The 15038-nt window shown below is 35.7% G+C and overlaps 2 protein-coding genes across 2 annotated transcripts; one reads left to right on the top strand and one right to left on the bottom strand.

Annotated features, from left to right (window-relative positions):
- Positions 1 to 3228: 3228 nt before the first annotated feature.
- Positions 3229 to 6093, bottom strand: LOC138884091 (uncharacterized). Its single transcript, XM_070164834.1, has 6 exons — positions 5271 to 6093; positions 5025 to 5174; positions 4642 to 4668; positions 3986 to 4277; positions 3784 to 3869; positions 3229 to 3521 (listed from the first exon to the last, which is right to left on the bottom strand). Exons 1-6 carry the CDS (start codon positions 6091 to 6093, stop codon positions 3229 to 3231), a joined length of 1671 nt encoding a protein of 556 aa, XP_070020935.1.
- Positions 6094 to 7397: 1304 nt separating this feature from the next.
- On the top strand, positions 7398 to 14801 carry LOC104215272 (secretory carrier-associated membrane protein 2-like). Its single transcript, XM_009765032.2, has 13 exons — positions 7398 to 7680; positions 8810 to 8875; positions 9277 to 9387; positions 9489 to 9551; positions 10775 to 10808; positions 11308 to 11430; positions 12921 to 12983; positions 13069 to 13162; positions 13452 to 13497; positions 13691 to 13758; positions 14051 to 14099; positions 14216 to 14281; positions 14377 to 14801. Exons 1-13 carry the CDS (start codon positions 7621 to 7623, stop codon positions 14461 to 14463), a joined length of 930 nt encoding a protein of 309 aa, XP_009763334.1. The 5' UTR covers positions 7398 to 7620; the 3' UTR covers positions 14464 to 14801.
- The last annotated feature ends 237 nt before the right edge of the window (positions 14802 to 15038 follow it).

Genomic DNA, 15038 nt, shown 5'->3' with positions numbered 1-15038 from the left:
GAAAAATTATTACTAGTGTTGTTTTTTTTACTTTGTGTATCTTTATTTTTTTGTTTTTCTTTTCATTAGTATTTTCATCTTAGTTTTTTCTCTTGTATTTTTCAAACCTGTTTTGAAAATATTTTTCGTGAGCCGAGGATCTATTGCAAACAGCCTCTCTATCTCGCACAAATTTTTTTTTTCTCTACCTCACACAAGTTAGAAGTAAGATATGTGTACATCCTACCCTTCCAGATCTTGCTTGTGGGATCACATTGAGTATGTTGTTATTGTTGTTGTATCGAAGGATTTGCTACTATAGGATTTATTGATTTGTAATTCTAACGTTGGATGTACGATTAATTACAACTATTGAATGTGAAGTTCTAGATTGCCAAAAAATGATAGGAATGAACTCTGCTTTTTGACTCGTGATTTACTCACGAAATTATATATGGTTTGATAATATTTTCGCGTCTTACTAATTATATTATGGATTAATTATTTGTCAGGAGTATTACTCTATACCGTTGTCTTTTTGAGACAGTTTTAGAATGAATGGAGTCACTGAAATGAAACCCAACTTTGGGTTTAGTCAGGGGCGTATTTACATGATGGCAACACCGCTTCGTCGAATTTTTTTACTATTTGTATATATAAATATAATAAGTAAAACAGAAATACAAGATAAAACTATTAAAAGTGACACCACTTGCAACAAAACATCTTAGTAATCTAGTGGTTGTTAGCTTCAAGTATTATGTGAGAGGTCTTGGGTTTGAACTCCCTTGGTTCTGCAAAATATTTTTTGACTGTTACAGCCCTTTTACTAGAAATAGTGACACCACTTATAAAAAATCCTGCGTACCCCTTGGTTTAGTGATGTCTATCGTTGAAAATTCCGATAATTTTGTAATCTGTTTTCAGACAAATGAATTGTAAGAAGTATGGACAATAACATTCTGGCTTTGTCTTAAACATTAGTATGTTTGTTTGAATTGTTGTCAATCCCCCATTATTCAGTGGATTTGCCCTTTTCTTTTTATTGTCTTTAACTTTGCTGGAAATTTTGAAAAGCATTTCCTACCACTTCAAAAATTTCTTTATTAATGTATTTTGAGTTTTTATATTATTCCTATGTTTAAAAACCTGACATATGGATGCCTAATATTATGCAGCCTCACCAAACGGTGCTATTAATTTTTCTTTTTAATTTTTAAGAATTTGGTTCGGCAAAAGTTCACACGGATATCAATCTTTGAAGACTGAATCATCTTTTGTTTTTCTTTTAATTTTGTAATATCCTCCGGTCAAAAAGATACTAGGAATAGAACTATGGCCCGTCATCACCAAAAAGTTGGTCTATTTTGATAACTGAGAAATTTCAACTTCCTTCCATGAATTCGAACAAAAATCGAAGCAGAGATGAAGGTTCTAGAAGAACGAGGAGGAGAGAAATATCGAAACTTTTACATTCAGCTATAAAAAATGATACAAGGTTACATTATTTACAATCAGTCCCACTATATATATAACTCAGGGACAAAATAATAAAAAGCAAATAATTAAACCTGCCTAATTGAGCCTGTTCTTCTAACGCAGTGTTTCTCCTTGCTCAGGTGTAAGATACGGTCTCCCCCCCCCCCAAGTTGGAAGTGGGGCTAGAGGAACCCACTCCCAACTTGGACAAATGCTGCAAATGTGCCTGTCCAGGAAGGCTCTTAGTGAAAATATCCGCAAGTTGGGCACTAGAAGGGTATATAATGCAATAAAATCAAGCCATCTTGCAATTTCTCCCGAACAAAATGCCAGTCTAGCTCGATGTGTTTAGTCCACTCATGAGAGACAGGATTCTTTGCAATTTGAATGGCAGACTGATTATCGCAATAGACATCAATAAGAGTCAAATTAGTAACATCCATATCCTCCAAGAATTGACATAGCCAAGTTAATTCAGCCACCAATCTCCGAACAGACCTGTACTCTGCCTCCGCAGATGATAAAGAAACAATAGTCTGCTTTTTCGACTTCCAAGAGATAGGACATGACCCCAACGTAATAAAAAAACCACTAACAGATCTCCTGGAATCAAAGCAAGAAGCCCAATCCGAATCACAAAATGCAACCATAGAAAAAGAAGAATGAGAAGAGAAATGAAGTCTCAAACCAGACAAGCCTTTGATGTAGCACACAGTATGTAAAGCAGCATCCAAATGGGGTTGCTCGGGAGTCTGCATGAATTGACTAAGATGTTGAACCGTATAAGCTAAGTCAGGCCTAGTATGAGTTAAGAAATTGAGTTTGTCAATTAGCCTCATATAAAGGGAAGGATCAGAAAGCAAGCTACCTACATCAGAAAACAATTTCAGACCCAAAGGAAGAGGACTAGAGGTTGGCTTGGAATCAGTACACCCAAATTCCTCAACCAATTCGAGAGCAAACTTCCTTTGGTTCACCAAAATACCATCAGACACATACATGACCTCCAGACCAAGAAAGTTATGTAAAAAACCTAAATTCTTGATTTTGAATTGAACATCCAAAAAATTTTTAAGATGAAGGATGCCTTATATATTATTACCAGTTAACACAATATCATCTACATAGACCCCCAAATAAACAGAACCAACAGATGAGTGTTTGAAAAACAGAGAATAATCATTCTTAGAATGTTGAAAACCTTTGGAATGTAAGACATCAGATAGTTTTGCATACCATTGTCTGGAATCTCGTTTGAGACCATACAAAGATTTGTTCAACTCGCAAACCAAATCAGAAGAAGTGACAACCATACCTTGAGGGACCTTCATATACACCTCCATCAAATCCCCATGAAAAAAACATTATTAACATCTAGCTGAAAAAGTTGCCACTGATTCTTGACAGCTATAGCTAAAAGACACCTGATAGTAGTCATTTTGATTACGGGAGAAAACATTTCTGTGTAGTCAATACCCTCCTTTTGGGTATCTCCTCTAATGATAAGCCTGGCTTTGAGCCTTTCGATAAAACCATCAACCCTATGTTTAATTTTATAAATCCATTTGCTGGAAATGACATGCTTCCCAACAGGCAAAGGAACCAAACTCCAAGTATTGTTTGCCTCTAAGGCTTCAAATTCCTTGGATATGGCTTCCTGCCATCCTGGATGCAAAGCTACCTGAGAATGGGATCTAGGCTCTTGCATAGTGTAAAGAGAGTTAATAAAGGATTGAGATTGGCATGACAAAGCGCAAATACAAACATGCTTCATATTGGTGTGAGCAGATCAAGTAAAACAGAAGAGAAGGAAGGGCAGGAAATATAAGTAGAGTTACACATAAAGTCTTGAAGATACCCAGGTCTTTGGTGAGTTCTGAATGACTTCCTCAATGGAAGAACTATAAGAATAGAAGAGGATGCAATAGAAGGTGTAGGATCATGAGTAGGAGTGAGTTGAGGCACATTAGAGGAAGATGGAGAAAGAGGAGGAGGAGAAGAAGAACCTGTAGGTAGAGATGAAGAGGAAAAAGAACTTGTAGGCATGGGCAAAGAGGAGGATTCTGGAGAAGGAAAAAAAGAAGAAAGATCAAGAGGGGGGAGGGGAGATGCAAGAAACTCAGAAGAAGGAGATGTTTGTTATAAAGCAAAAGGGAAAACAACCTCATAAAACACCACATCTCTGGACATCACAATCTGTTAAGTGACAGGATTTAATACCCTATAACCTTTCTTCCCAAAAGGGTACCCCAAGAATACACAAGGACTCCCTTGGTGAAAACTTATCCCTACCCCTTTTGAGTATTGAAATGTAACAAAGGCAACCAAAAGCCGTAAGATGATCATAAGAAGGAGGTGTACCAAAGAGAAGCTCATGAGGAGTTTTTCCTTGTAGGACAGAGTTAGGAAATCTGTTAATCAAATAGGTTGCAGTCAGAATACACTCCCCCCAATATTTCAAAGGCGCTTTGGATTGAAAAAGAAGTGCTCTTGCAGTTTCAAGTAAGTATCTATGTTTCTTTTCAACAATTCCATTCTAGACGTTTCTACATAAGATGTTTGATGAAGAGTTCCATTAGAGAGAAAAAAGGAAGAAGATTTATGACTTAATCCTAACTCAAGAGCGTTATCAGATCTCACTATCTTAACTCTGTAATTAAACTGAGTTTCAACTATGAGAATGAAAGATTTTAAAGCTGTGAAGGCATTGGATTTTATACTGAGAAGATAAGTCCAAGTAGATCTAGAATAATCATCAACCAAAGTTAAGAAATATCTATTCCCAGAATGTGTAGCAGTATTATAAGGCTCCCAAACGTCTACATGAATAAGAGCAAAATGACAAGTAGTAGTTGTTGAACTGGAAGGAAATGAGTTCCTTGTTTGTCTAATATGACAAGGAAATTGTTGAGTTGAAGGTACAGAAATGGAAAGTTTAGAAGAAATAGACTTCAACTTATTGTAAGGTAAATGTCCCAATCTATAATGCTACAAAGTATGCTTATCATTCTAAATGGAATTTACATACTTAAACTCAAAGATATTCTCACAGTTCTTGGAAATATTACATTTGGAACTAGGTACACATTTATTCAAAGGAACAAAGAGAGTTAAATGGATAAAACCATCACTAAGAAACTTTTCTGACTATAAGATATATAGCCCATCTACTTCACTACCAACTTCCAGTGGCCTCTTCGGAGAAGGTCCCTGCAGCAAGAAGCAAGTAGATTCACTAAAACAAACCAAGCCTTTAATTTGCTTGCATAGTTTGTGAACTGATACTAGGTTATACTAAAAAAAAGGAACATGCAACACATTGGGAAGTGAAAGTGTTTTAGACAAAGGAAGTGAACTTACTGAACGGTCATTTACCCTATAGCCATTAGGTAAGGCAACTAAATAAGGATCATGAAGGGGATTGATTTAAGAAAGAAGAAACAAGTTAGAAGTCATGTGATCCGTAGCCCCTGAATCTATGATCCAGGGTTTTTGAGACAAGGAATCAGATGAGGCAGATGAGACAGACTATGCAAAGCTGTTAGAATCTAAGTCAGTAACTTTACCTGCCAAGTTAGCAGAACCAATGCCTTCAGGAAGAGAAGAACCTTGAGACCCAACAACAACATTCTGCAGGAGCTGCATCAATTGACTCATCTGCTCCTTGGTTATTGCTCCTCCATATACAGTAGACTGTCCAGGTTCTGATCCAGTTCCTTCATCATTTTAAGAAGTTTGTACCATAGTAGCAGTTCTTTTAGCCTTCTGATTATGATTGAATCTATCCTGAAGTTGATTATTGTTGGGGTAACCATGCAACTTGTAACACCTATCAATTAGGTGCCCAGACTTTTTATAGTAGTTGCAAAATATAGTATTTTTTCTTCCATCTCCCACATACTTCTGTCCAGCCTTAAAGTCAATGTTGAATTTTCCACCATTGTTGCTATTTCTGAAATTCATGTTACGATTCTGATTATGATTGAAGCCTTGATTCTGAGTTTGAGGTTGCTGATGCATGTTGTTGCTTCCAGCAATGAGAGAAGCAACCTCAATTATGAAGAACACACTTGCTTGTACTTCTCTATGTTTTTCTTCATGTACTAACAAAGAGTATGTCTTGGACAAACTAGGAAGTGGTGTCATCATGAGAATATTACCTCTTGATGCGGTGTAGGATTCATTTAGACCCATGAGGAACTGATACACTTTATCACTCTCAATCATACCAGCATTATGCCCTTTTGCTCCACATTTACACACACAATCACAATAATAGCAGGTCATAAAAGAATTAAAAATACTCAATTCATCCCATAGTTTCTTAAGTCTAGAGTAATATATTGCTATGTCACTATTCCCTTGTGTCACCCCAACCAAATCCTTCTTGAGCTGATAGATCTGAGCCCCATTAGGTTGACCATATTTGTCTCTCAAGTCATCCCACATGTCTTTTGCCGACTTAGAGTGCAGAACACTATTCTTTATTTGCATGGTTAAAGCAGTCAAAATCCATGTTCTAACTAAATTGTTACATCTATCCCAAGCTTTGTAAAGAGGTGAAGTAACAGAAGGTCTAGGGCATGATCCATCTGTGAAACCTATTTTGTTCCTAGTAGAAAGAGACATCAACATTCCCTTACTCCAATTCACATATCCTGTACTATCAAAATGAGTGGATACAAGAGAAATCCCCGGCACGTCACAAGAGGAAAATATAGTATGGATGTGAGAGATCAATAAGAGTGGTCACAGTAGACCCCGAATCTAGAGCAGTATTAAGTAAGTCTGTAATTGATGAATTATCTCCCATTGCAATAATTAGACAATCAAATAGACATGCAACAATTTGACAAAACTACTAAACTCACACATGTGCTGAGTGAGAAATCAGAGAACAAAAGAAATCAAAAGTTTTCCTTTTCGAATGACAGCCAAATAAAACCAGCTCTATCCAAAAAATCTACTTTAGCCGACTCGAAATGTGAATCAATCAGATGAAACCAGCAGAATCTCACAATGTTGTAGTAGAAACGTCCAGAAACAAAACCGCACGAAGTAAAACAACTCGCAAAACCATAGGAGAAATCGCAAAACTATAGGTTGCGTGATTCATCCCCAAACAATCTAAAAAACAGAAATTACGCCATCAGATGAAGAGCATTATTCAACCTTGCTCTGACACCATGAGAAATTTCAAGTTCCTTCTATGAATTCGAATAAAAATCGAAGCAAAGATAAAGGTTCTAGAAGAACGGAAAGGAGAGAAATATCAGAACTTTTACATTCATCTATCAAAAATGATACAAGGTTACATTATATACAATCAACCCCACTATATATATAACTAGGGGCAAAATAGTAAAAAATAAATAATTAAACCTACCTAATTGGGCCTGTCCTTCTAACGCAATGTTGGGCGTGGCTCAGGTGTAAAATATGGTGGCCCAACAATAACAAAGCATTAAAATTTTGAAAAACATTAAGCAATTTAGATTAAGGCTGCCATGGATAGTGGTCGATAATGGAGGTGAGTGTCGGCTATGAATGTAGGAGAGAGACCAAGAGAAAAAGATGTATTTTCAATCAAAGAAAAAGGAAATTAGGTTGAAAAAATAACTTCACGCGCTCAAAATCTTGTTATCCAACACACATATGCTACATCAGCCACAAAGGATCAGAAGATACACTTCTGGTAAGTAGAGGTGTTTAGTTGGTCAATTGAGAAGTGAAAGTGATCAACTGATCGTTGGAGACAACTTAAAGGAACCGTTTATGAATTTCGCAAATATTAAAACCTTGAATATTTCAAGAGGGGGGACTGCACAAAAACTAGAAGACAAATAAGTCCGTACTAAAATCAAAAACTGACCAAAACCACCCCAATTATACTTTTCTCTTTCTATCTGACAAATAAGTCCGTACTAAAATCAAAAACTGACCAAAACCACCCCAATTATACTTTTCTCTTTCTATCTCTAGAATTGGAGTAGAATTTTCTCTTCTTCTTCTTGATTTCCTCGAATAGTTTTTGGTCTTTTCAAGACACTTGCCCCTTTTTGCCTTCTCTGCTAAGCTTTTCTTTTATTTTTGCTACTATTCGGATCTCATCTTCTCCTCTGTAAATTTGTTGTGTAGAAGCAAAATTTATAGTTTGTTGAAATGGCGGGCCGTTATGATCGAAACCCTTTTGATGAAGAAGAAGAAGTTAATCCTTTTGCTGTAAGTTCCTTCTTTCTTTTGCGGTTTAATTCTGTAAAGTTGCTCTTTTCCCTTCGTGGGGTTTCCTATTTTGTTTCTATGCAAGTAAAGATTTCATTTTTCTGTAACTTGCAGGGCAGGTATTTTACTGGTCTTTTTTTTCCTTTTTTTGGTGGTTGGGGGGGGGGGGTGTTGTTGTAACTTGTGGTATGCTGTAGCTTGTTCAAGTTTTGGGTGATAGATATGTACGTTCAGTGGTTTCTTGAAAAGTGTATAGCTTGAAGTTGACTTAAGTTGAATTTGGTGTTTCGGGTTTCATATAATTTGGAGTTGATCGTTTTTATTGTAGAAGTGCCGTTGTAGCTTATTAATTACTGAAAAAGGTGTTCTTGAAGCTTCATATTTCCTATGGTTTGTTGGATCGATTAATTTGTCAGCATCTTGGTTTGTGCGATTAATTTTTGTGTAAGTCAACGTTTTCTTTTGGAAATATTGAAATATATGATAGGCTTGTTATATAATATGATTGGGTACTGTTGGAAAATTGTTGAGTTTTGGTATTCTGAAGTATGAGGGAAATATCTTTACTTTCCCTGAGTCGAACTCTTGTCTGTAGTGTGGCTCTTAATCGTGTCTGAACATTTTAAGACATGAATATCTAAAGGAAAAATGGTTCTTCGTTTTAATCTTTGAATGTATTCCATTATGCAATTGTTATTTATTGTTTCTAGTGGCGATGGATAAGGAATTATGGACCCATTCCATGGCTTAATGCTCATAATGCTCTGTCAGATGTATGCAATTTAGTATAATGATTGGAAAATAATTGGAGTAGTAGAAGTGACAAGTGATTTTTTTTTTTGGTTATATTGTAACAGCTGGACACGTCTTGGAGAAAACATTTCCATCATATTTGAACATGAGACCCCTCTAATCCGTGATGTGTTTTTAACATGGGATCTTTTGTCCATAGTTTCATAAGTATAGTGAATAATGACGCAACTCATGTTAGGCAACATGTCACATGAATTTTAATTATTTTCTATTGATCTCCGTGAAGGAACAAAAAATGACATCTATGTGTTCACTTTTCGGATAATGTAGTTCTTTCGATATAATTGTCTCAATTATCTTCTGTTATTTGCTGCAGGATGGTGGAGGCAGAGGGAAATCTTCAGGGCAATCAAAATTTAGCGGAGGTGCATTTAATATCACAGTAAGTTGGATATACTTTTCTCTATCATATCTGCCTATATCACTCTGTTTACATCAATGCCATAAAACTAGATTTCTGTATTTTGGTAAAGAGATCAACTTTTCTGCTTTTACAAATGGCTGTTATATCTGAACTAGACATTTATCTCTGCTTAAATCGGATTATATTCTGTAATCTTCCTTTTGGTGGTATTTTTGGTGGCTTTGTGCGTGTGTGACTGTGTTCACTACATATTTTCTTCTAATCATCAATTCTAGTTTCTAAATCAAAGTGTAGTTTACTTTGTTCTGGATTTACATTTTTTCTGCTTAGTGCTTGGAATTGTTCTGGAGTTAGCATGTTTTGCCACTTTCTGCTGATACATTATATTACTAATTTTTTTCTTTTTATCAACATTTCAGTCTGGGAGTGTGCCTTCAGCAACAAATTCCAGACTGTCACCCCTTCCTCCAGAACCAGCTGATTTCTATGACCGCAATGCATCAATTGATATTCCTCTTGATAGTTCTGCGGTAGTTGGAACTTTCTGATTTGTTGAATGTGCATGCTTATTCATCTTATTTGACATCAATATCTATGGTATTTTTTTAATTGAAGTTAGTTTGAATGACAGGACTTGAAAAAGAAAGAAAAAGAATTACAGGCAAAGGAGAGTGAATTACGGCGGAGGGAACAGGTATCATCATGAAAATTTGAACTTATGTTTAATATTTCACACCCTTTTACCCGGTGATGTATGTTTCTTGATTTGTATATTTCCTGTATAAGGTGGTGAGGTTTGTTAGTTTTCCTCGGTAATCCAACAATAATCTTGCTTTTTCCTCTTCTTTCTTTTTCCTTCCAAATTTTGTATTTTCTGAATTTCCTTATGCGGCTTTATTCCGGTTTATTTCTCTTTACTAGAATTACACTTACTTATACCACTGATGAACATGGCCTAAGTGCAAACTTGTCTGCTGTATATTCTCGAAATTAGATGGGAGCTTTCCTAGAGCATCTGTCATAGAAATTTTGAGTTTACTGTTTTTGGTATATTTATGCTTGCAGCCAAGGGGCTTTTCTCTGTCTTCCTCCTCTCGTTGAAGTGGCATGATTGAGAGACTGGTTGGAAGTGTTTATTCTAATATGTGAAGATAAGAGTGGAAGATAGCTTCGACCCTCTTAATGAAATTTACAGGAGGGGGATAGGGGGTCTGTAGAGTGCTTGTCTTTCTTCCCAGTTTACAAAGTCCTTACTCTGATAATCAAATTAAGAAGTCTTTCAGTCTTTCTACTTGTTTTGAGCCAGAGGTTTTGGGTTAATTCATCTGTGAACTTGTCATTAGTATTACAATCGTCTGCTTTCTCTATCATTTGGAATGAAATTGCTTTCTATTATGTGTCTTGGTGCCTATGTCTCTTCTTTTCTCCTCTTCTTGCTGAACAATAGTGGTGGCCAAATGGATTAAAAAAATAGTTATCCATCCATATTATCCACTAAAAAGTGGGTTGGATTATGAACTTTTAAAATTGGGTAAAGAATGGATAAGATCCATATTATCCACTTAAAAAATGGATAACCAATGAGTTTAACTTTTACATTTGCAAAGACTCAAATTGGAGGTTTCTCAAGTTTGGGAGACTAGGAATTCTCCCAAAAGCGATAATATTCAAGAAGCCATAGATAATATAGATATCCATATTATCCGTAGGTTAACCCATTTTCTATCCGTATTACATATGGGTTGGGTCGGATATTTTATCCATTTTTGAACCCCCCCCCCCACCCGTTTGCCACCACTATTGAATAATATTGATCTATTTGAGCTGAAAATGTCATTTCCCTCTATTTGCACCTCAGCACTTCTTTGCTGGTGCATCAAAGTCGTTTTTCACTTAATTGGTTTCTTTGCCGTGCAGGAACTAAAAAAAAGAGAAGATGCTGCAGCAAGAGGTGCTTTTTTGCTTTTGCTTTATTATTATTATTATTATTATTATTATTATTATTATTATTATTATTATTATTATTATTATTATTTTTGTGGGGGTCTTTTACCCTTTATCTTTCTTTTTGATCTTCTAGGATATTTCTCTATGCAAATTTTTATAGACATTTAAACTACTAAAATGAAGGGAGAAAACCATAAAAAATTTCTAACTGCATATGAAGAAAGAACGAACGATAGAGGGAACTTCTTCCTCTATGTTCCTGATTGGGCCTTCTGATTTTGATCTTAAGCTACTTCTTTTTGCTTTTTTCTTCTTATACTTCTCATATGGTGTTGTCCATCATCCTTTCACATTTGATGTAATCTGTTGTTCAAATGCAACTTTCAATTTCTCTGATTTCCTTGGGTAATTTTCAAATTCTGTAGAATATTGTATTTCAGATGGAACTTCTATCCTGTGATTTGTGCAGTATCTTACAAGTTTAATTCCTATGTGAGTTGCAGCTGGCATTGTTATCGAGAAGAAAAATTGGCCTCCGTTCTTCCCAATTATCCATCATGATATTGGAAATGAAATACCAATTCATCTGCAAAAGCTACAATATGTTGCATTTACAACATTCTTGGGTATGTTAATTATTGCTTACAGTGTGTTTGGTGGTTCTACTTTAGTACACTGTGTATGGTGCATAATTTATTTAGGTTTTTGCTCTTATGTAGCGCACTCCATTCATCCAAAATATGGTGGCGTTCGGTGTACGAGTGTCAATGCATCTAATAATTTGAACATTCATTCCTTGATTTCTCAAGTTAAAATTACATATTTAACACTACATAAGAGTACCGTAAATCACAACTTTTTGTAGTTGAAATTTAGAAAAGTTTTGATAAAATCGTCAGAAAAATAGTTCCGACTCCTGAAGTAGTAATAGTGCCAATCGGTTAAATAGTTCTTTTAGACTTTAATCATTGTATTCAACAATCCAACATGTTGAATGTTTTTATTTTCGCACGTTTAGTATTCTTGGGACCTAAAGCCTTTGTTATTTGTTTCCCTCTTTGATTGATATTTTCTCATCTTTTGTTTTTCATCCACCCTTGAAGCATATCCTGCATCAACCAAACGAATATAAAAATAATGTTAAATTGAGGACCAAGAAAATTTCCTTCTCAAAAAAAATAAGGACCAAGAAAAGTCACATCCATATCTAATGCATTTTTCAGAGACCCTGAATGAATCAGTGTTATCAAAGGCGCGCTTAAAGCACACTTAAGCCCTGAAGCGAGGCTCAAAGCATATTGAGCGCTTCACCTCGCTTAGCGGGCGCTTCAGTGTTGCCATCAAGGCTTTACGACATACTTTTCATTGTCAATGAGCGTAATCCTAAAGAGGCAACACTAAACAATTGATATTTCACTTTATCGTAAATTTTCTTCAATTTCTTTGTCCATATATATGGTATTCATGCTTATAGATATTAGTCTTAGACTACACATACATATTTGTAGATTTTCTTCATTTGCGCCTTTCTTTGTTAAAGCCCACGCTTTATTTGCGCCATGCACTTAAAGCCCCAACGGACCTTAGAGCTTTCTTGCGCTTTTCACCTTTGATAACACTGGAATGAATTAGGTACTACAATAATGTAGAAAAAAAAGACTCTATTTTAGTCCGCATAGAAAGAAAAATTGATTTGGTAGCCTTTTCACATTTTTCTTCCTTTTGTCCATGGACTCGGAAATGTGTACATATCCAGTAACAGTGTAAGTATCCAGTAGTACTGGGGGCAATTTTTCACTAATTTCTAGTTTTTTTTTAGAAAGTCTTCCTGTAATTACCGATAGCTATGTCAAAATTGATTGTACTGGCAGACAATAAGGGATCCATATGGCATAGCTCCCTCTCTATCAACATCTTAGCTGTATCTTGTCATGAATATTGCAACTCATACAGGCTTTTGCTAGTATTTAATTGTTTTGGTCGTTTAATAAAAGTTCTTTACACGTTATATGGAATAATTTTTTAAAGATTCTTTTGTTTACTTTTACTCATTTCATACTGTATGCGAGTATCTTATTTATCTCTTGCTGATGAGATATATGCTGATTGTGAGCAGGACTTATTGCATGCCTTGTGTGGAACATTGTAGCTACCACTACAGCATGGATTAAAGAAGGAGGTACACTGATCAGCATGTTCCCTATCTCTACGTGTCTTTACTTATCCGTAGGAGCCGGATTACTAACTTTTGTTTTTGGCTTTAGATGTAAAGATCTGGTTCCTTTCTATCATTTACTTCATATCGGGAGTTCCTGGAGCCTATTTCCTGTGGTATCGTCCTCTGTATCGTGCCTTTAGGTAATTTTCCTGTCTTTCGGAGAAGTGAATTGAGTTACTTCAGAAATGATCAGATCATTTTTGGATGCAAACAGTGATTTTTTATCAGTTGGTTTTTGTTATTGCTGAAGTATTATATTCTAAAATTTTGTCAAATGTGGCATAAAAATTTTCTTAACTTAAGATCTTACTGGTTGGTCGGGTATAGGTCCATTTCCCGGATCACAGGCAAAATGTTGCCTATGCCTTTTATCTCCCTGTTTGTGCTCTTTTTTCCTCCCCTACTAATAGAGATACTACTTGGTCACAGAACTGAGGGTGCCATGAAGTTTGCGTGGTTTTTCTTGTTTTACATGGTAAGTTCCTTACACAATTGTCTTCCTCTTTTATATAGACTATTTTTTTGCCTTGTTATACGCCAAACGTGAATGACATGGGAATGGGTACTTCACAAGGATAGTTCAAAAGTGTACCTGAGTCCTTGTTACCAAGGTCTCTTTGATATCCGACTCAATTGTGCAGCTATCTTAGACTTTGCTCTGTTTACAGGTTCACATTATATTCTGTATCTTTGCTGCTGTTGCTCCTCCAGTAGTCTTCCGAGGAAAATCCCTTACGTAAGTTCCATATTGCATTTTCTTCTTTAAGAAAGTTGTAGAACTTCTTCCTCTAAATTTACTTGATTAGCTTCCTAATCCCATATAGGAGAAAATAAGGGAGGATAAGTGAGTTTGGGTAATTTATTCTTTCACAGTTTGAACTTACTTCCCAGATGGATATTAGCCTTCTTTTGTGTGGATTTTTTATCTACATTAGTAGCTAACTGTTATAACTTGTAATGATCTGATCCTTGTCAAAAAAAAAAAAAAAACTTATAATGATCTGATGTTTGGTTATTTGTTGAAACAGAGGCATCCTGCCTGCAGTGGATCTCATTGGCAAAAATGTACTTGTTGGGGTGAGTTAGGACTATTTGAGCATAATCCATAGTGTCTCTATCATAATGCATAGCATCTTTATCAAGCTACAAAAGTTCTGCCTATTAACATGTATCCATTGTCTTTCCCTTCTTAGATTTTCTACTTCATCGGTTTCGGGCTATTTTGTCTCGAATCAGTGCTGAGCATTTGGGTTATCCAGGTCAGACTCATTTTTTATTTCTCGATGCTCCAGAGTATCTTTTTACTCGAGCACAGAATCTAACCTTTTGGTTTACTTGTAATGTCATAATGCAGCAAGTATACATGTATTTCCGAGGAAGTGGTAAAGCTGCACAGATGAAACAAGAAGCTGCTAGAGGGGCCTTGAGAGCAGCAATATAATAAAGGGATGATTTTGGGGAAGAATGATTTGCGTGCCTCTGCTATAGGATATAACAGATATAGAAATTGGCGACTTCAGTTGGACAGATATGCTTGGTTTCGTTCATATGTTTTGGTTAACCTCTGATCTGATATGCTTGTTTTAATATGTTTTAGTACTTTAGTTAGGCAAACATGGTTGTTTCATGTGTGTTTGTAGTGATCATTCTTGTGATGTATGTTTATTTACTACTACTTTGGTCGAAGTGTTGTCAGGAAAAAGATAGAATACATACCCCTTGTATTTTTGGACACAATCTTTGCATGTGTTAATTCTATTTTTATTTTTGGCGTTCGCATTTCTGGTTCGTTTATGTCCCTGTTGGATTTAGAGTGTAGTGTTCGATAAATGTTCTTTCACGACCATGGCCTATAGCAAGTCTCTGACCATGTATAGATGAGCAAATTTCATTTGTAGCCGGTCGGTGGAAACAATTATCATTCGCTAGCCATGAATTAAACCATACAATTTATAGCCCCAAACAAATTATAATGGCTAGCCTAAATTGGTCTTCTCCACATACCGACATACATTA

This window comes from Nicotiana sylvestris, chromosome 2 (assembly GCF_000393655.2).
Source record: "Nicotiana sylvestris chromosome 2, ASM39365v2, whole genome shotgun sequence".
NCBI classification, from domain to species: domain Eukaryota; kingdom Viridiplantae; phylum Streptophyta; class Magnoliopsida; order Solanales; family Solanaceae; genus Nicotiana; species Nicotiana sylvestris.
This window is presented reverse-complemented; position numbering and strand designations above follow the sequence as displayed.

Coding starts and splice junctions, on each gene's coding strand:
- LOC104215272 (XM_009765032.2), top strand. CDS start 7,621: ATGGCGGGCCGTTATGATCGAAACCCTTTTGATGAAGAAGAAGAAGTT. Junction 8,876..9,276: donor GAGGTGCATTTAATATCACA/GTAAGTTGGATA, acceptor TCAACATTTCAG/TCTGGGAGTGTGCCTTCAGC. Junction 11,431..12,920: donor TGCATTTACAACATTCTTGG/GTATGTTAATTA, acceptor GATTGTGAGCAG/GACTTATTGCATGCCTTGTG.
- LOC138884091 (XM_070164834.1), bottom strand. CDS start 6,093: ATGTTGATGTCTCTTTCTACTAGGAACAAAATAGGTTTCACAGATGGA. Junction 5,175..5,270: donor TAGGTGTTACAAGTTGCATG/GTTACCCCAACA, acceptor AAAATGATGAAG/GAACTGGATCAGAACCTGGA. Junction 3,870..3,985: donor GAAACGTCTAGAATGGAATT/GTTGAAAAGAAA, acceptor TTTGATTAACAG/ATTTCCTAACTCTGTCCTAC.